Source organism: Myripristis murdjan, chromosome 8 (assembly GCF_902150065.1).
Source record: "Myripristis murdjan chromosome 8, fMyrMur1.1, whole genome shotgun sequence".
NCBI classification, from domain to species: domain Eukaryota; kingdom Metazoa; phylum Chordata; class Actinopteri; order Holocentriformes; family Holocentridae; genus Myripristis; species Myripristis murdjan.
This window is the reverse complement of record NC_043987.1, coordinates 13,668,477-13,688,526: the sequence shown is the minus strand read 5'-3', so window position 1 is coordinate 13,688,526 and position 20,050 is coordinate 13,668,477. Positions and strand designations below refer to the sequence as shown.

The following is a 20,050-nucleotide window of genomic DNA, read 5'->3' as shown; positions in this document are numbered from 1 at the left end:
GTTTCAGAACCACACGCTCATTTCGGTTTTCAATAAACAACCACAGGAGGGTCTTGGCTGTGGTGCATTCTAACTGACGCCCCCTGGTGGCTACAATCTTTATGAACGTGTCCAATTATACAGTCGTTCATCGTAACACTTTCCCTTCTGCCGAGTGTGTGCGCTGTTAACCCCCCTCACATATACTCGCGCGCGCATGTGCGCGCACACACACAGACGCACCCTGGGTTGTTTTAATCTAAAAATCCATTCCATCGCCTCATTTGCAAAACCCTGCAAGGTGCAGACGTCACTCAACTTTGCACGCACCAAAAGTATTTTTAGTCGTTCACGTTTCTAAAGACCAGCCTCTCCCTCCCCCTTCCCCTCCTCTTCCTCCGCTCCATCTCTCCTCACTCAAACTATTTCTAAGCAGCAGCACCGAGCCACTGCAGTGATGTTTTCATGTCCAAGCGGAGACTTCTACAGGACATACTGCCAAGAAAGACAAAAAGGAGGTAGTGGACTCGATCTGTCTGCATTTACATAAAGGAACGACGTTTTAGCTTTATTTCACGGTAAGTTTCTTTATATAGGCCTAACCTGTTGCGACACTATTTGAAGCAATTTCTCTTGCCCATATTGCGTGTACCTGGTGCTACTCGAGTACGGCAGCAACTGTATTTTAACACTTGTGCGTCTTTGGCTGTCTTCTGGCGTGACTTTGCATTAAGCAGAGGAGTGCAGGGACAGAGGCGAGAGTGTAAAGTGTCGGCTTACCTGTAAAACCATCTGCTTGCACGCACCGTTAGGCCTGTATGCTGACGCGCGTGTGTGCCTTTGCATCCTTTGAAAGTCTGCATATGTTGCTGCATGTATTCTGCACCGTGCAAACACTTCCACCCGTATCACCGGAATATGGCGAAAGGTTATTGACATTAGCGCCTAATTGTCTACTGCGCACTGGCTTACGCAGTTCATTAGTTCAGTCTCTGCCCTGATGGTTATTTGTGATTTTCAATGCATATTCCGGTGTAATAAAATTGGCTCTCATCCCCATATCAAATCGCAAATCATTTACTGATGCATATCGGCGAGCTACATCCTTTGAGTCCCATGAACTCCTGCGTGACTCTGGTGGGAGGCGGTGAAACACTGTGTTTGATGGGAACAGCTTAAATCAATTGGTCACCCTGTTCCTCTGGCGAAACCTCAGAACAACTGCTGTGGAGCCGTGCCAGGTCAGCTGCTGCTCAGAGACACTGTCTTCCAGCCATCCACGCACACACCCTGCCGAAGTGTCCTTGAGCAAGTCACACAGTTACTTCCTCCAGGGCTGCAGGGCTGTAGTTCAGCCTGAGCGAGCTCTGGCACGCGAAATAACCAAATCCCTACTGCTATTTAAAAAACAGAAATAAGGTAAAGCAAATAAACGAATAAATAAACACATCATATAAATATATATAATCATACTAAAAATAAAAAAACTAAAATCGACCTTAGTTATCGGTTAATCAGTGCAAATGAGGATTTCTCTGTGATAATGCATGTGTTAAACTATTAATAAATCTTGATTTTCAATTATTTGTGAAGCAATGAAGTACGCATGAGCGATGCTTTTTTCTCTGACTAATTGTTGAAGTCGCAAGGAAACGGCATTTCAGTGATGTCTTGCTTCCGTAATTCAACATCTCTCCGTTTGAAACAGGATGTTGCGGTGGGACATAATTAACTTAGAGAGGGCCTGTTCAAAAGCCGGCAGCCTGGCACCTAACAACCGTGGAGAGTCAGTGTTGAGCTGTCATAACTGTCATATTCTACAAAATCAATAAAGTCCAGCCACCATGGTGTCTTGGGAAAATTAAAGCTGCATTATTTTCAGGATTATGTTTTTAATATGAGCATCTGACAAAAAAAAATGTATTTTGCAGCATTTATTGTTAAAGCGACAGCAAACAAGGTGAAAATCATTTCATTTATTTGTGACTTCATTGTGAACAGGTCTCCCGTCCAGCTGCACATGTATCACAAAGGCTTTCCAGCACGAGTGTTTAGATTGAGAACAGCACTCTTTTACATTGTCACTTCCATGATTCAGTAACCAAGCTTTTCTATTTGTGTTCACTGAGGGGAAGTTTAGAGAACCAACATTTCCTTTTGCTCTTTGTTCAATGGGTCTATTGAAATGGAGCGAGTTGTGTTTACACTTTGCTGTTTCTCAGACTCATTTCTCCTTTGTTGTGTTTACATATGTCCCATACAAAAAAAAAACAAAAAAAAAAAGCTAATAATGAAGGGGGCGAAAGTTGCCATAAAGATGGATTTGGTCTTTTAGCCCGCTGTTCTTTTGCAATGTTTTCTTTGAGATATTTCGGTCCTGAAAGAGAAGTCATTGAACCAGTGCAACAAATTCAGTGTGAAATGAACTCTTATCTGGAATGTTTGCTCTTGTGGGTTCATTTGTTGACTTGAAAGCACATTTGAGAGAGTTAAAAGGAAGTTCAATCAGAATGCATTGCAAAATGTCACAATAATCAAGGAGCAAACATCACAGTTTGATATCATATATCATGGAATGAGACTTAGTAATGCATTACATACAATGTGCATGTATGCCCACACACACACACACACACACATACATACATACACACGCCTTAAGGAGCTGGCAGGCCATCAACTGTATTGCCACGTTGCAACAGATCCTTGTAAACTGAGCGCATGTTGTATTTTGGAGTCGTGTGTAATGGTCAGGGTGTTTTGACCTAAACCACAGTTTGCTGGTTCTGTAAAGGGACCATGGATCTCCAGTCCAGTGGAAGCAGCAGCCTCTGAACTGACCCACTGTGACAGGCCAGTGTGTGTGTGTGTGTGTTATGTTGTCTGTCCAAGATTGAATGGTACCATAACCGTCCCAGAGCCCATTTCTGCAATTTGTGGTTCTGTGGTACCAGATGTTTGACTAACACACTAAATCTACTTGCACCAGGGGGAGTGACAGGAAAGGGAGAGAAAGTGTGTGTGTGTGTGTGTGTGTGTGTGTGACACAAAGAGAAGCAGAGAGGGATAAACAGAAAGAAGGCACTGAAGAAAAGAGAAGAAAACAAGATTGATTGAAAGATGATGTTAAAATAGAACAGATTTTGGTGAAAAAATCACCAAAAGAACGGAGGCGAAAATGTGTTTCTCATCAGTGTTCTCAGATCCTTTATTTGATGGCTATAATGGATGGCGTCCGGCTTGCTCCCCCCATCGCACACTGTTCCCATTACGCTCTCCAACCCCCCGCCCCCCCACGTCTGCCTCTGTCTCTGCAATCAGACAGGCAGCTCACGCCAGCCTCATGGCCAAATCGTCTTGTTTACGGATGTGTGCAGGTACAATTTACGGATAACTATCATGTTTTAGCAGAGCCGCGTGCCTCTGTGTGTTTCTAACGAGGCCATTTACCGAATAAAGAGCCCATAGTGAATTCCTGCACTGGTATTACACTTTATTGTACATGAAGACATCTGAGTTGAGCCGAGTTTAGCTCCCACAAAGCCTTGGCGGGGGGGGGGCTTTTAAGTTCCATAAAAAAGTGTGAGATATAAAAGTAGGAGAAAACATGTGTTAGTAAGACTCAGGTTGTCTATCAAAAGCAGTCATTAAAGTTAATTAGACTTCTAAATAGTGAAATGCTGCACCAAAACCCAGGATAGGTGAAAGAGAAAAGAGGCACTTTATTTATGGCAAAAGATAGAGTAAGAGTGGATTTGGACAAGTTAACCGTTTTTCTATTCATTTGCTTAATTTCCAATACAGGAAGCACTAAAATTAAACTCAGACATTAGAGAGCAGCTTCCGACACGGTCCAGTCATCTCTTACCCCAGGTCAGTGTTGACACCAGGGCCAGCAGCCAGTGTGTTTGTCCCTGTTACCTGCTGGCCTCTCGCCCTCTCGTGCCCCGCAGGGCCTGATCACTCCCTTAAGCTAAATGTTAATGTGCTGAGGGATCAGTAGTGGTCAGGCAACCGCTACAATCACATCCCCCTCGTATCCCTTCTCCCGTTGTGAATTCTCACTCTCCTCACCCCTCACCGTTCCCTCAAATCCTCCTCCTTCGTATTGTCCGTCCCTTCCTGTTTCCCTTCCTACCCTCAGATTAGCAACAGTGTTGGCAGTCTCAGACGTTTGTCTTGGAGCTGTTTAGGAACTGGGATTATCTGAAGATTTAAGGAAGGTAATCTGAAGTGAGGTCAGTGCCTAGCAGGTAGGCAACAGTGCTACAATCACCTTGTATCAGTTGTTATCTCAGAGGTGTGGATTGAGTGCCTGGCACAGCACGGTTACTTGGTCCAAGAGCCTGTGACGTTAATCCTGCCCTGGCTGGAACCTGGATGGGAGCAGACTCACCTGACGTAACATGTTGGGGGCTTAGAGGTGCCCCTTTACCCTGGAGTCATTTCCTCAGCAGACAGGAAGAGCATACTGGAAGTATATATCCAGGAAAACAGACATATACAGGGCCTTAGGAAGTACATTACCAAGACAAGTGAGTGGGTGGAGCATGAGCAGGCAGGTTCAAAATAAATGTAAAAGATTCGTGTCAAATGGTATTGTGTTATTTTTTGTGAGTAACATGTCTACCAAATTGCTTGTCTTGTCCCGTCCTGTCCCACCCCATGCCTTTATGTCACATTGTTACATCTTTTTTTTTTTTTTTTTTTTTTTTTTTCAGTTCAATTAAACTCAAATCAGTTCAGTTCCTGAGAGGAAATTCTCCTTACTACATAAAAGAACATAAAGCATTTGGCACTATCACTGTCATGGAATAACATAAAAGCAAAGACAGGTCACTGGAAGTGAGTGTTGTTGGCTCTGCAGGACAGATACTTTGATTAATTATGTGATTTAGAAATGGAATCAATGATATTTCTCATGTTAAGCAGACTGAAAGAACGTAAAAGACTCTCTAAAACCCCGCTGTAGTCGGGGTTCATTGGACAAATCCAGTCCCTAAACAAACTTTTAAAGACCAGCAGACTCGCAGGCAACAGAGAGAGAGAGAAAACGTTCCCAACATAAGTCAAGCCAAAGTTTTAGTAGTGTGACACATTTATGTGAGCCTGAATGCCTGATCCTGCTTTAGTCTGTGTGTGTGTGTGTAACTCACGTCTCTTTCTGTGTCTCTCTGTCTCTTTACCGTTCATTTAGCTGGCCTTAACTCAATGAAAACAAAGAAGCCCCCCTACCTGGATACCACCAGAGAACTAAGTGGATTGAAGAAGGCAGAGAGCAAGCAAGGGATGAAGAGAGGGAGGGAAGACAGAAGGGATTAGGAGCTAATCCTGCACATGCCCAATCCTGGAGGAGCCTTATCTTTTCTTCGTGGACGATGCAGACAGAATAGTTGCTCGGATTACAGCACTTTGCTTTATTGCCTGTTTGAAGAAAGCATTAGCCCCTTTTTTCTTTGCTCTGTTTGTTTTCATTGCCTCCCAGAGGTCTGGCATCCTGGGGGTGGTGGGACTGCTGAACGGCTGCTGAACCCTAAAACACAGGGGAAAGGGGAGCTGCAGGCCTGGGACGTCAGAGAGGAGAGAGCAGCAACAGGATGCCCAGTGGACAGTGTGATGCCTCACATGGGTAAACCTCTTTAGTGTGAGACAGTGCCCCCCCTCGCTCTCTGTGCTTGGCCCTCGAGGAAGACCAGCGCAGACCAGCTTACTGGGTGAAACACACAAGATCCTCTGAGACCTGGAGAACTGTTAAGCACGTGCAGAAAGGACTCGCCATCTACTGCCAGTAAGCAACAACCTGGAGATACCTCCTGTGATGATTTTCAGATGTATTGTGAACTACAGTGTCAAGTAAGAGAGCATTTCTTTTAAAGTGGAAGATTATTCAAGATATTTCTGAAACTTTTTGAAGCTTAAAGAAGAAGAAGGTAGGAGAACCATAGATCTCATATGGAAATCTAATATATTAACATATATGTCCCCATACCAAAGAAATGTTGTCATGTATATTATATTTATAGTTACATATATAGTTGAGCCAAGCATATACTCTCATTATACAGTGATATATAAGTGTAACTTGTATATGTGCATATATGAAAACAATGGGGATGCATGTATTTATAAATGTTAGACACATGCCAGTGTATGAACATATACCAAATTTGAACACATTTCACAATTGTGCATTTAAAGTAGACATTATATGCCATTTATAGACATACCCTATGCAGCATGCAATGTTTTTCCTGTCCCTAGCATGGTGAAGTCATGACCTAACTGATTTGCATTCATTCTTTACAGCCATTCCTTAATCTTAGCAATTACCAACTTATGCCTAACCCTAATCTTACTCCTAGCCTCAACCAATATGCCAAAATGGCCACTAGAATGACTTCACTGCCCTCGGAAAGCAAAAAAAATAAATAAATAAACTGGCATGCAGCATGTACTTTTACATTTCCATAGATAGTAAGAAAGCTAAATGAAGGGATGAAAATTTCCCAGCTAATTAATTTTCATGTTTGTCAGTGTTTGAGAACAGAGCATGTAGTGTTGGTCAGGTCACAAATCATAGCAAAGTGACTAACACTTCAGACAGAATACTAATGTTAGTACCGTGGTTTAAGCTAAAACATGAATAGTGCCTCTGTAGGGAAACCCACTGGGAGACAGTCTAGTGCAAACATGCCTGTAAGGTGACTCAATCCAATTACACTTTCTTAATAGAGTTATTTATAAACTTCAGCAAGTGCGTTGGGCCTAACCTCACACTTTATTTGAAACTTTAAACTTCTTGCTATGCCAAAGCTTAGAGGAATTTTTTACCAGGTTTGGGGAAGAAAAAGTATTTATTTTGGTTTTACAAGGCTCTCCTAAAGCCCCGTGAAGTGATTAGTGTCTACATGGGAGGGCTGTTAGTTAACTGCCTTTAAACAAGGGTTTGGATACCTGGCATACTAGAGATTGAGGTAACCAGGTGATACAGTGAACTACTGCAGCCTGAATGAAAGACTTGTTTGTCATCCGTTCAAAAGGAGAGCTGCAGTAGAGTTTTAAATGTTTGTGGAGACGTGAGAACTCAAATTACTTGTATAGGAAGTTTACAAGTCTCTAAGGGAAGTTGAGTGAGGCAGAGTTATTTACAGGCTGACAAAGAGAAACATGCATTGAAGCAATGAAATTCTTTCTACATAATGTTTTCTGTTGAGTACTGTAATTTTAGAAATGTTCGCACTACAGTTATGGGCTTGAGCATTAGTGTCACAAGGAAAATGCAAGACTGACAACTGGGCAGTCACCCAGTTCCAGATGTATAATCAAGTGAACAAGTGTGAATGCCTCTTAGTGTTTTTCATTACCTTTGCCGCACAAACCAGCTGAATTCTTGACGTCTGAAATCATGTCTCAATATATTTGCAGCTGCAACTGGATGTGTATTTCTAAACTGCCATTCACTAACCCAAATCTGAAGAAAAAAAAAAAACGCCCTGTCGATCCCAAAACTCCTCAACCACATAAGCTGTGGTAAGCGGAGGAAACGAGATGTGACCTTGTAATTTATATTCTTTTTATTTCTCATGATTGAAAGCTGCTGCTGTGCAGGAGAACTGAGTTTCCTGTTGAAGTTCTTGTCGTTCTGGACAGAAGGGAAGGACTAGAGAGGGAGACAGAGAAAATGCAGGGAGAAGCAGGAGAAACTGAAAGGGATAGAGAGAATAAGGGACACTTGACTGACTCCACGTACATGTTGGCATCTTTCAGCATAAAAGCCTCTGTGATAGATCCAAAAGGGAAACCGCGGGCCGGCAGTTCATGAATAGTTGGCTCTTGCCGTGTGGAGAATGGATTATACACACATTCTCTATGCACTGAACAACCCGATATTTGTATTTTCTGTCTTCACTTTACAGCCCTTTTAATTTTCTCTCTCTCATTTTACAGTGGACCCTGCATTGGATTCCAAACTTGGACTGGCATGCAACTGGAGGTCCTGATTTGAATTAAAGGGACATTGCCACCATTTCTGTTGCTGTTGTTGTTGTTGTTGCCACCATGAGTCTGGGAAAACTGCCAGGGATTAAGGGCCTAGTGTCCGGCTCTCAGGGGAAACGTCGTTTCAAGAGCGACCTCTCTGTGGACATGATCAGCCCGCCGCTGGGCGACTTCCGGCACACTATGCATGTAGGCCGCGGCGGAGACGTGTTCGGTGACACTTCCTTCCTGAGCAACCATGGGGGCAACGGGGAGCCAGGAAGTCCGGACTCAGCAAACAGCTCCAAGACAACCGGCTTTTTCACACGCACCTTGCGGCACGTGCGGAAGAACTCGGGGCCATGTCCGCGAGTTGACTCTCGTGAGTTCTCGCCCCCGCCGCCGGAGATCTCGCCCATCATCAAGAATGCCATCTCCCTGCCCCAGCTGAATGTGGACTCTTCCAACGGCTGCCTACAGAGGGTGCTGTTCCCCAGCTCCGTCAGTTCACCAGAGAACTCCTTCTACGCATACGGTGAGATAATGTAGAGGTAATCACTTTCAGCATGGGGCAGGGCTCACGTAAAGCACCTTAGCAACAAGATCAGCTGTCATTAAAAGTGAGTAGAACAAATTCAGTTTCCCATCAGGACAGTAAAACTGTTTGTAAACAGACAATAATACATTGGTAATTTGGGTGATCCATTGATTTTTTGCCTTTATTTTATAGTTCAAACTTGGGAGAGACAAGATTAATATAAAAAGGAAGAGAGAGAGAGATTAAATATGGCAAAAATCCTGATCCAGATTTGAAATGAGGATGCTGAACTTAACACACTTTAGCCCTTTACCTGCCAGTCTCTCTGGCCCTGTATGGACAAAACCACATCCTTCAAAAAGAGAAACAAAGGTAAATTTTGATGTCAGAATAGATTTGTACCATGATGAAACCAAGCTGAAATTTTAGGTGAGCTCACCCACCATGGGTTAGGACACCAGTGTTGCCTTTCCTTCTTCTTTTGAAACTAAATTACGGTGCACAGTTAAACCTTCAGGTCAGTAATGACAAGAAAATGGCACTGGAAAGATGTGGGATTATCTCATCCCACTGTCAGATTTTTAACACTGGCTGTCAGAGTAAATGACTTGCTGACAAAACAGTGACAAGATGAGTAAGATGGAGAAACACGTCAGAACAAAGTGGCTATGACCAATGTGTTAAATCAGAGTATCAGTGAGAGAGAAAAACAGGTAAATTTCCCTGCATTTTCATATGAGATATTGGTTGTAAAGCCTACACACTCTGTAAACAAGCAAATTCATTCTTACAGGCAAAAGGAAGATTTTGAAAACTATGAGAGCTGTAAGATTAATCTCTGTTCTGTTATTCTTTTTGGATGTCAACTTACAACATTAAGACAAATTAAAATGAAAATTGGTAAAATCATATTCATAGTTTGAAAGCTCCAAAGCATCACATGTACAACAACAGGCACAAAGATCTAACAGTGGAACATAACCATTTCCAAAACACCTGTCTGATCAATTTATCAAAGTGTAAAGATGGAGCAACAGCTATAAAAAAAAAAAAAGTGTCGAGTTAAAGATGACAAAAACATGCATATTAGATGTTAACTGTTGTCCAGATACTGCAGAAAAAATAGCTTGGCACCTGTAGTGGTAATCCAGGGTAATCCAACAAGTGGGTCACAGCCCACTTGTTGAGCAGCATTGTTTCAGTCAACACCACCATAGGAAAAAACTTTTTTACTATAAAAAATTATTAGCGCATTTATTTTTTCAGATTTTCTCCCTACTTTATCTTGCTGCCCTCTCATGAAACACGTAGCAGTCTGAAAACTCGGGGCCTGCTGGAATAATTAATCAGATGAACCTGATAAGGGAGACATTTTTTGGTGGGACCATTCATCACCCTGCATTTTTAACCTGTGACCGGCATCACTTCGTTACAGACGCTGAAAAATCCTGTTTCTTAAAAAGCTGCTGAGTTTACTTGGTGCACACGGGGTCGTAAATGCCAGCAAACACACACACACACACAGAAACACAGACAGCACGAGGTCGTCCTCCTTTCGACATCTCTCCCACATTCCTCCAAGGCAACAAACAGACTGGCTTTTTCTGAGTCATCTGGAGTTACCTAGGCAACACCTGTACACAATTAGAGCTGTAAACTGAAACACACACAGCTGGTCGAAACAGGGGGAAAACACTTGGAGGGCATTTCCTGTCATCTTTGTGTGCGTATGCGCTTGTTTGTGTGTGTGTGTGTGTGTGTGTGTCTGACAGGGAGAGAGAGAGAGAGAGAGAGAAAGAGAGAGAGAGAGAGTGAGTGAGAGCTTGTAGTCTCAGTACAGTATATGTGGGTTGTCTGGAATTCCCCTCTCAGTCTCCAGATTTGTTACCCAACTCATAAGGAATTTACCCAAACTGAGCACGCTGGACCTGGCATACACTTCCAGTGAACTGAGGCATGATGGGAGCTTTTTGTTATCATTGAGCTCTTTGGTTAGCCATCCCGTAAGCAATTATGTGGTCTTTTTCATCTCCTACACGATGTGTGTGTCACTCCCCCAATAGCAACTATCCATCCAGACTTCCACTGCTCTGCTGTTACTTTCATGACTCTGACACAACTTTTGCAGTGATCTGATTTTTAGCGACTTAGGTCTGAAAAATAAAAATCAAAGCAACATCGATACATAGAATAAAATTGGATATGCAACATTTGAAAAGAAAAAAAAAGTTACAATAGCGATTATGGAATGACTCACTACAAATTGTGATGAGTCCAAAAAAAAAGTGAGTAATTAACCAAGGGCTGGTTTACCAAATTACTTTTACACAATGAATCATCTAGGTCAGTGTTTCCCAACCTTTTTTGTCTTGTGTACCCCCTGAGCCTTTTTGTCAGACCACGAGTACCCCCTCACTCATACGTGGCTACGGGGGGCGGGGGGGGTAAACAGCAAAATTTGAGAGAGTAATTGCTGTCTGGTACGATTGTACACCTCTCTCTGAACTCTCTTATGCTCCTTTGAAATTTGCCATTAAGTGCTGAGCCCTCAGCATGTTCATAGGTTGTAAATAATGCTATTAAAAGCAATAATCCTAATTTCTTTACTCACTGTTCTATTTCCACTACAGTCCATCAAAGTAGCTTTACAAGAACTAGAAACTCAAAATAAGCTCTAAAACTACAGGAAATACCTTGAATAATCCAACTACATCAAACTATTCTTCAAAAAAATTTATTGTAGTGTCAACAAAAAACAAAGCAAGATATGGCATCAAATAGTGACATACAGTAAATGAGATGAAACTATGCCACAAAATAATGCAGTTTAAAATGCAAAAAATAGATATCTATCTAGAGACAAACTCAAAATATCAGTAAAATATGAACTATTTCTGACATTAATATCCTGACAGACTTTTTGAAAGAATAAAAAGCTCAGTATTTGCTCCTCCTGTGGTCTGTCCTCTCTCTCCCTCACTGTCCTGCACTCGCTTCAGTTTGTAAACAATCATTAGCTGTTAGCTTAAACAGTGAGCTGAAAGAGGCAGGTTTTGGACCAAGCAGGGGAAAATATCACTTTTCATATTACAGCCTTGTGCTTGGTGAACAAGTGGTGTGATAAATGACTCACTGGCTTTCACTTGAGGAGGTTTTCTTACTAGTTATCCTCAGGCTGCTGCCTCTCAGGCTGACGGACTGACTGAAAATTACCGAGCTGCCGCTCTGCCGGCAGCAGGATGCGGACCAAACCACTGTGAGGCATGGGGGGGTCATAACTTTTAAACACTTAAAAACACACTATTTTACATTTATAATTAGCACCGCTTGCATTGCACTTTCATTGAATATTACTATATTATTCAAAATTTATGGATGGAGGGGTCTTGTCCCCCCCGACACCCCCGGGATTTCCGCCTATGTTTTCACGTACCCCCTGCAATGTGCTCGCGTACCCCTAGGGGTACGCGTACCCCCGGTTGGGAAACACTGATCTAGGTTATAGAAATATTCAAAGGTTAACCTATGGTGGATATATTTTTGTTTTTCAAAAATTATTATGATGTTTTGGAAATTAATTTTTGGTTATGCTATGAGGTGTGACTTCTGCCATTGACAGTACACCTGAGGAAGACATGTTAAATATGGATTTTTGATATTTATTTATTTATTTATTTATTTAGTTAGTTAGTTAGTTTAGTCTGGCCGTTGGAGATAGTACCCCACATTTTAATCCTTCTCAAAAATTCCATTCACTTCCTTTCACTTTCCATTTGTATCTCCTTGAAGTCATAGTTTTTTTCCTCCCCTTGTCTCATTCTGTCACTGCTGTCCAGTTTATTTCTCTTGTTCATGTCCTCCTTTATCCTCCTGGCTCGTCAGGGGGAGTCTAGGGCCGGTGAAGTCATGGCACTGAGGAATGTGTGTGGGTGAGGATGGTGCTGGGGAAAACGCCTCAAATACCATTGGGCTGTTATATGCTGCCACCTGCTGGTGAAAGTGTTGCACTGCAGGACTTGAAAGAACTGCATTTACTGTAATGGATTGCAAGAACCCCATACAATTACATTTCTATTAATTTATATTTGGATCTACTGTCTTTCTGGTGCACTGGATTTTCCAAATAAGTAGCTGAGATAGTGTGGCATTTTTAAAACATGGTAAACAGACAAATTACTTGTTTATGATTGGCAGACATTGTCTGTATTGTCTATCTTGAACAATATGTTCTACTGGTAAATGAGAGAGGTTGATAAATATCAAGATAATCTGAAGCCAAAAGTTGTAAGTAGGTTAATTATTCACCTCTGTCTGTCTCTGGTGTGTTTCCTTTCTGTTGTGTCAGTAGTCCATGTCATTTAACTGACTTGTTTTTCTCTTTCTCGCTGTGTGCAGGCCTGCAGTCTGGTTTTGTCACCCTGCCCCGCCACTCCCGTCTTGACAGACAGCTTCAAGACGGAGACATCCGGCGGGGGTCTTTACCAGACAGCAGTGGTATTACGCTGACACGCTCGGACTCCCTCACCTCATTCACTGTAGACCTCGGTCCTTCCCTCATGACTGAGGTGTTGAGCTTGATCGACAACCCCAGCTGCCTTCAGGTGTCCAATCACAGCCAGGCTGAGAGGGAAGGAGAGGATGGGGAGGAGGAAGAGATGAGCTCTGTCATTGAGATGCCCATGGACAGCCCTGGGCTGAGCTCACCCAACCCTTCCATGAGCAGCATGTCATTAAGAGGGAACATGAACAACAGGGGGCGCTCTTGTAGCCCAGACTGGTCAGAGCAAGAGGAGGACAGAAGGTCTGTGAGGACACCAGATACATCCATTGGGTCTCCTCAGAGAGTGGAACCAGTAATGGAGGCTGAAAGGTTCCAGAGGGCAGCTGACGTCCTGTCCCGTCATTACGGCGGTGGGTCCTTCACACAGGGCAGGAGTCAGCGCAACATCATCACCTCACCAGATTTCTCTCACAGCCACAAAACACCGTACGCCTTCTCTGAGGAGGAGGAAGAGATCAAAGTCTAGACATTACCAGTTTGTGCAAAACCGAGCAAAACCCTTTTGGGCCCTGTAAACACATACAAACAATCAGTGACCTGAAAGAGGCAGAGACTCGCTCCCTCCACATGGGGTCAGAGGTCAGGGTCAGCCGCAGAACAGCGCCCCCTGCAGCTGGTAGGGATTCATCTTTTATTGGATGACTCTCCAGCAGGCGGACGGTTGCTGTCACGGAACCTGGGCCTTCCCACTCATCACATCACCCTGCTGCCAGTGTTACATCCACATTACTAAAACTCTTCTGTTATATGGACATTGCTGAATTATTTCATTTTAGCTGAGAGGAAGCATCTTACCCAGAACTGCAAGTGAAACAAAACAAGATGTCCAAGACTAGCCACTAATATTGATTCTCGTGTTTTACACTGTCAGTAAGAATGATTTCAAAGGGAATGAAAATACACCTGTATGAATGATGTTTATATATTTGTTGCAGAACAAGAACACTAAAGAACAATTAAACTAGATATATTTACGATTTTCTGGTTCTGTTTAAGTGTTTGCAGACCTAACATGCTGCAGTCATCATTATGTTTAGCAACCAATCTCCACTTTTTACACACATTACAATTTTCATCAAAGGTTCATAACATTAAAACGACAGCGAAATCGCACTATATTTTCCATGTGTTTTCATATTAATCCCTGTTATGAAGTTTACACCCTTTGTAAGCAAATGAATTTTTACTGGAATACATGAAGGTTGTAAAAACTATGAAAGAAGTGAGGTTGATGTGTGTTACTTTTCAAAATCACAGACTTCCTCTGCCTGATATGATGTCTATATCTGTGACATATTTTCTAAACAGTGCAGTGTTTCCTCTGCATTTATTTGCTGGTGTGTAACCACAACAAAGACATTTCCACCAATACACACACACCCACAAAAATGTGAAATTCAAATTTGTAGTTTTGCCTCACAAGGTTTTAAAACTAAAATAACTACAGTCATAATGTTTTCATTTAATTAATTATTTTATTATGATTGCAAAACATTTTTATTACTGCAATCCCGTCTTGAAACATAAGACCCAAATATAGACAGAAAGAGGACAAAACTAGAATTATAATCCTCAGCATTGCAGCTGCACAATCTGCACAAACAGAGGAAACACTGCATTGCATATAACTGTCTACTAAGCATTTACCAGTAGCCTCCATATCTCTAAACATAGTGCTGTACAATAAAAGAATGAATTTGGTAATCACAGACATCTGTTTCATTCATGAGACCTCTGTTGACACTTTTGGTAAATCATGTTCTACAGTCACTACACATGTAAGCAATGCTATACAGCAACAGCAATGGTACTTTTCTGACTTTCTGACTCTGTGCTGTTACTAAAGTGCTAAAGGAGCACCCTTAACACCTACAGGTGTGGACAAAATACTGGAAACACCTGACAATATAATATGAATATCTAGAGAAGTAATAATCAGAGCATCTTCAGTCATCATTGGATCACTGACATACAGGTCCTAGGTCCAGATAACTATAATTCTACAAAAAAACAGAATTTCAATAAAATATGTTGATATCATTTACTGGACCTATACATTGCTCATTCTTCAAAAAAAAAAAAAAAAGGCTTATAACCTTCTTTCCTTTTCTTTTCTTTTCTTTTTTTTTTTTTTTTTAATTAAATTGTTCCACCCACAATATTCTACATCATGGAGAAAATTCAAAATTCATTCCAAATATTTTAGGGGAGGTCTTATCTGTAAGAGACAGGCATGTGTCCAAAACTGTATCATCACACTGCACCAGTTCTTTATTATTATTAAGCTGGACAATACATAGATATGTTCAATATTTTCTCCTCCACAGGTGTGAAATGTGAAGTGTTGACACAGCCAGCGTCGCTAACTGTCCGGCCAGGTCAAACTCTGACCATCACCTGTCAGGTCTCTTATTCTGTTAGCAGCTCCTGGACAGGTTGGATCAGACAGCCTGCAGGGAAATCACTGGAGTGGATTGGATGGGTTGCTGGTAGCAGCACAGCTTACAAAGATTCACTGAGAAATAAGTTCAGAATTTCTGTAGCCTCTTCCAGCAACACAGTGACTCTAACTGGACAGAATCTGCAGCCTGAAGACACTGCTGTGTATTATTGTGCCAGATATCCACAGTGACACAAACCATTGGTAGAGCTGTACAAAAACCCCTCAGTCCCTGAACACTTGTAACATGAAGCCACCAGAGGAGGCAGCCTCAGACCACTAACACATTCAAGGCTCCCCGATGAAGATGGAAAATAAAAATTGAAATTATTCAGGTCTGACAAAGCAGCAGGGATCTGAAACATATCCTAAACCCTTCAAATAAAAATTCACATTTCAAATTTATTAGTAATAGATAAGAGATAAAATAACATAGCAAAATAAAAAATAAGTCAAAAATAAGTGCATTAAAAACAGTTAAAGGATATTTTAAAAATAATCATTTAAAACTCAGTTCATCATTTAACCCAAAGCATCTGAGAACACTTGGGCTTTAAGTCGAGATTTAAAAATGACGACAGCTGGAGCTGGACAGCTGACGACACGTCAAGTAGCTAAAAGCTGCTTCACCATGTTTTGTTCTGACTTTAGGTATTACCAGCACATTACTCTCCTGAGATCTGAGAGGTCTAACTGGTGTGCATGACTGAAACATATTGAAAAGCATTTTTTGTTCCTGCCCCAGTTAATGATTTATAAACACGCAGTGATTATTTAAAGACCTGTGATGGAAGGACTTAAGAACTGGCAAGAAGGAAATGTTTCCACTCTGCAAAGAAAAGTTGAATTATTCTCGTTTCCTCTTCTAGGGAGCGGGATAGGTGGTAGTGACTGGCAAAGGGACAGTCAAACCAGGGTGGACAGTGTGGCAGGCTGAAGGCTGGTCTTGGTACTGATGGGCTGGGATCGGATGATTATGGGACGAGTTGTCGTGGTGCTGGCTTGCATCGGGGACTGTCAGTGCACCATGGTTGCTCCATAAATACAGGCTATCTGCTCTGCTCCTTAAATATTAAGGAATATTAACGAATACATATCTGATCTGATCTCTGATGTCATCTTCACTTTTAAAGTGCTGCTTCATTTTTTTTCTAACGTGCTGCTTCTGGTGTCTGGAGAAATTCATCAAGTTCCTCAACACAAATGCCTACATCACGGTGTGTGTGTTGCTGATGACTTTACATTACATTTTGAAGTATTTGTCCTTAATGTAATAAGTGCCTTTCACCCCTAGGTGGCAATATATGGTAAAACTGCTGCACTTCAGCCAGAGATGCCTTGTTCCTCATTAGGAGGAACAAGGCTGAAGTGTAAATGCATGAATGTGACATTAATGAATGATTTTATTTTATTTATTTACTTTTCACTCATGATTTATGCAACTGTAATCTTTTTTGCAAATGAGAAAATGATGATTCTGTTCGCTCTCACAGGGTAGCTGTTCTGGACAAGGTGACAGATTTCCTCTTGTTCCTGGGCAAACTGCTCATTGTGGGGCTTGTGGGTGAGTCACTTTGTCTGTTCCATTCATTTTATCCTTCATGCTTGAATGTTTTATTTGAGTTGGGAAACCTTTTAGTTTAGAAAAAGAGATTTATGATTTGTCTTTGTTTTACCACACCAGGAGTCTTTGCTTTCTTTTTCTTCTCTGGGAGAGTGAAAGTCTTTAAGAATACAGCTCTCAGTCTCCACTACTTCTGGGTCCCCATCCTGGTAAGTCTGTTGAAATATCAGACTGCAAGTGTGACAATTGAACACATCAAGGACGGATGAGCGACTGTTACCTTAGAAAGGGTGATGAAGCTTTGTCCTGGACCCTATGTAAAGATTATAATCCAGGGCAACTTTTTATGGTTTAATTTATTGTCCTGAATGTTCCGGGATGTGTTTGCATTTTTTTTTTTTTTTTTTTTTACTTCTACTGTTATTTCAGCTTTTTGTTTATATCCATCACCAGTTCTGTTCATAGTCAGTTAGAGAAGAAAGATCTTTTTTATGCCATCTATGATAGATTTATATCTTTTATTCTCAATGAAATACATATATTGTTGTTGTTGCCCTCACTAGACTGTGGTGGTTGGCTCCTATCTCATTGCCCATGGTTTCTTCAGTGTTTATGCCGTGTGTGGACACGCTAGGAAACACTCTAAGAAAGTCTCTTTTTGCTTTTCCCTCTCCACATAGGGACTAGCTATGGAACAGTAGCCCTTAATGGGGTTCAGTGTTTTTGCCCAAAGGCACTTAAACAGAAGACTCAGACTTGGTAACATGGTACTTACCTTTATATGGTGCCAGTATTATCCTATGCTAGTAAGGCCTATTAATGTCCAGTGCAATCACAACATTGTCACCCTTGTCTTTCATTACAAGGAAACGTAGTAAAAAGCTGTTAAAGTAGCTTGAGAGAATGTAAAGCATGTCTCCAGTAATGAGGGCTTTCAAATGTGTACAGAAATATGTGGATATTATGTAGTATTAATGCCATCAAATCTCAAAGGTGGCCTATTACAAGGGGTATAGTTTACAAAGTTGACCGTGTTGACAACTTCGTGTCCTCGCCTGTGGTGATTTTGTGCTTCTGATGTCTGTAGTTGGTTGATGGTAGTGCTGGACACGTTCCCAAACTGTTGAATTGCCACTTTACAGTTAATATTCTGGAAATGTCATGAAGTGGTTATTGGCCTTTACTAGGGTACACTGACATTTTTAGACTTTGCCTTTCAGCATAGAGTTTCTATCACTGCCACTGGCCAATAGAAACTTGAAGCCAAGTATGTGCCTAATTTACAGTGTTAGTCTTGGTCTAATGTTCGCACCTTGAACTTAAAATTCTTAAAGTTATTGAATTGTTTACAGTGGATGCACTCAAAACCAGGTGTTCACTATATTGTCTTATCAATGCACTGTTATTACCACAGCTCTTAGATTTTTTTGTGCATGTTTGTAGTCGTAGTTTAAGATACTGATTAAAGCTACAAGTGTCTGTTACCTTCCTCTATGACTTTTTCTCTGTTCTACATGTGTGGAACTGGAAACAAGCAAAGATAACTTTGTAATGCTGTCCTACTTACAATTTACTTATGAACATTAAATGTGAAGCTTGACTGTAATGTTAACATGGCCTCCTTTGGACCTTCCTTTTGCCTTGCAGAGTGCCTCTCTTATGCTAAGCAATGTATAGACTTTGTTTTGATGTGTTTAAAGTTTGCTTTAGTTTAATTCCCTTTTCATTTCATCCCATTTATAGTGAAAGATCTTGAGAGGAATGATGGCGGCCCAGAAAGGCCCTACCTGATGCCAGAGAGCCTCTGAAAGCTCTTGAAGAAAAAGAAGAAGAAGAAGAAGAAGAAGAAGAAGAAGAAGAAGAAGAAGAAGAAGAAGAAGAAGAAGAAGAAGAAGAAGAAGGAGGAGGAGGAGGAGGAAGAGGAGGAGGAGGCTGCTGATCAAGCAGCTCCTAATTAGGGTTTGCATGCGTTTTCCCACGCATGCCAATTAACAGAGCCTGTAGAGTACTGCAACCTAATGTGTTTTCATGATGTCATAGCAGTATACTGTCACACACAAACATCGATACTGGATGTCCTCATTGTTTTTTAATCAGTGTTCAGAAATAATAAATATGTGTCTTGAAAGAATATTGATTTTATTTCTTTCACTTAGGTATTCATACACACAAGACATTATTAGCTGTATAAAACACAGGAGACATGTTTTGACCAGAACTTTGATGTATAAGGGGCGGAGGGTGAGTGGAGGAAGTTAAGTGTTATTTTAAGGGCTAATAAGGTAGTCAACAGAAACATAAAGTACCTAACACAGGGGCAGGCAACCATCTGCCATGGAGGGCTGAGAGTCTGCAGGTTTTCATTCCAACCAACAACTCCACCAGGTGATTTCACTGATTACTTCCTCCTCTCTGCTTAAAAGTGAGATAAGTGGAGTTTTTGGTTGGAATGAAAACATCTTAACAACAGCCCAGCAATGCCTTAGCCACCGCCTACCCTTGCAACAATTAGGAACACCATAGCAACACCTTAGCAACAATCCAAAACACTAAAGCAACCACCCAGCATCATCCCCAGACCCCATAGCAACTGCCTATCAATGCATTAGCAACCATCAGAAACAGCAACTGCCTAGCAATGCCTTAGCAACCATCATGAGTACCAAAGCAACCACCTACCAACACCCTAGTAACCACCTTGAACACCCTAGCAATCACCCTCAACACTCAACCACCTTGCAAGTTCCTAGCAACTATCAGGAACGTGTGCTCCGGTGGCTCACCAGGTAAGAGTGTGCACCATGTACCAAGGCTGAGTCCTGATTGCAGCATCCTGGATTACATTCAACCTCAGGCCCTTTGCTGCATGTCATCCCCTCTGCCTCTCCTGTCTCTCTCTGCTGTGACCTTCAATTTAAAATAAAAAATAAAAAATCAGGAAATCATAGTAACCATCAGGAACACCCTAGCAACCACCCAGAACACCATTAT

General features: G+C 41.7%; 1 protein-coding gene across 3 annotated transcripts; it reads left to right on the top strand.

Annotated features, from left to right (window-relative positions):
- Positions 1-397: 397 nt before the first annotated feature.
- Positions 398-14,764, top strand: LOC115364186 (cdc42 effector protein 1-like). Of its 3 annotated transcripts, none has more exons than XM_030058645.1 (4): positions 398-557; positions 5,177-5,767; positions 7,927-8,491; positions 12,890-14,764. In XM_030058645.1, exons 3-4 carry the CDS (start codon positions 8,038-8,040, stop codon positions 13,519-13,521), a joined length of 1,086 nt encoding a protein of 361 aa, XP_029914505.1. In that variant the 5' UTR covers positions 398-557; positions 5,177-5,767; positions 7,927-8,037; the 3' UTR covers positions 13,522-14,764. The 3 variants fall into 3 exon arrangements, with proteins under 3 accessions (XP_029914505.1, XP_029914502.1, XP_029914503.1); XM_030058642.1 differs by having other exon boundaries at positions 5,177-5,832; XM_030058643.1 differs by having other exon boundaries at positions 5,177-5,909.
- The last annotated feature ends 5,286 nt before the right edge of the window (positions 14,765-20,050 follow it).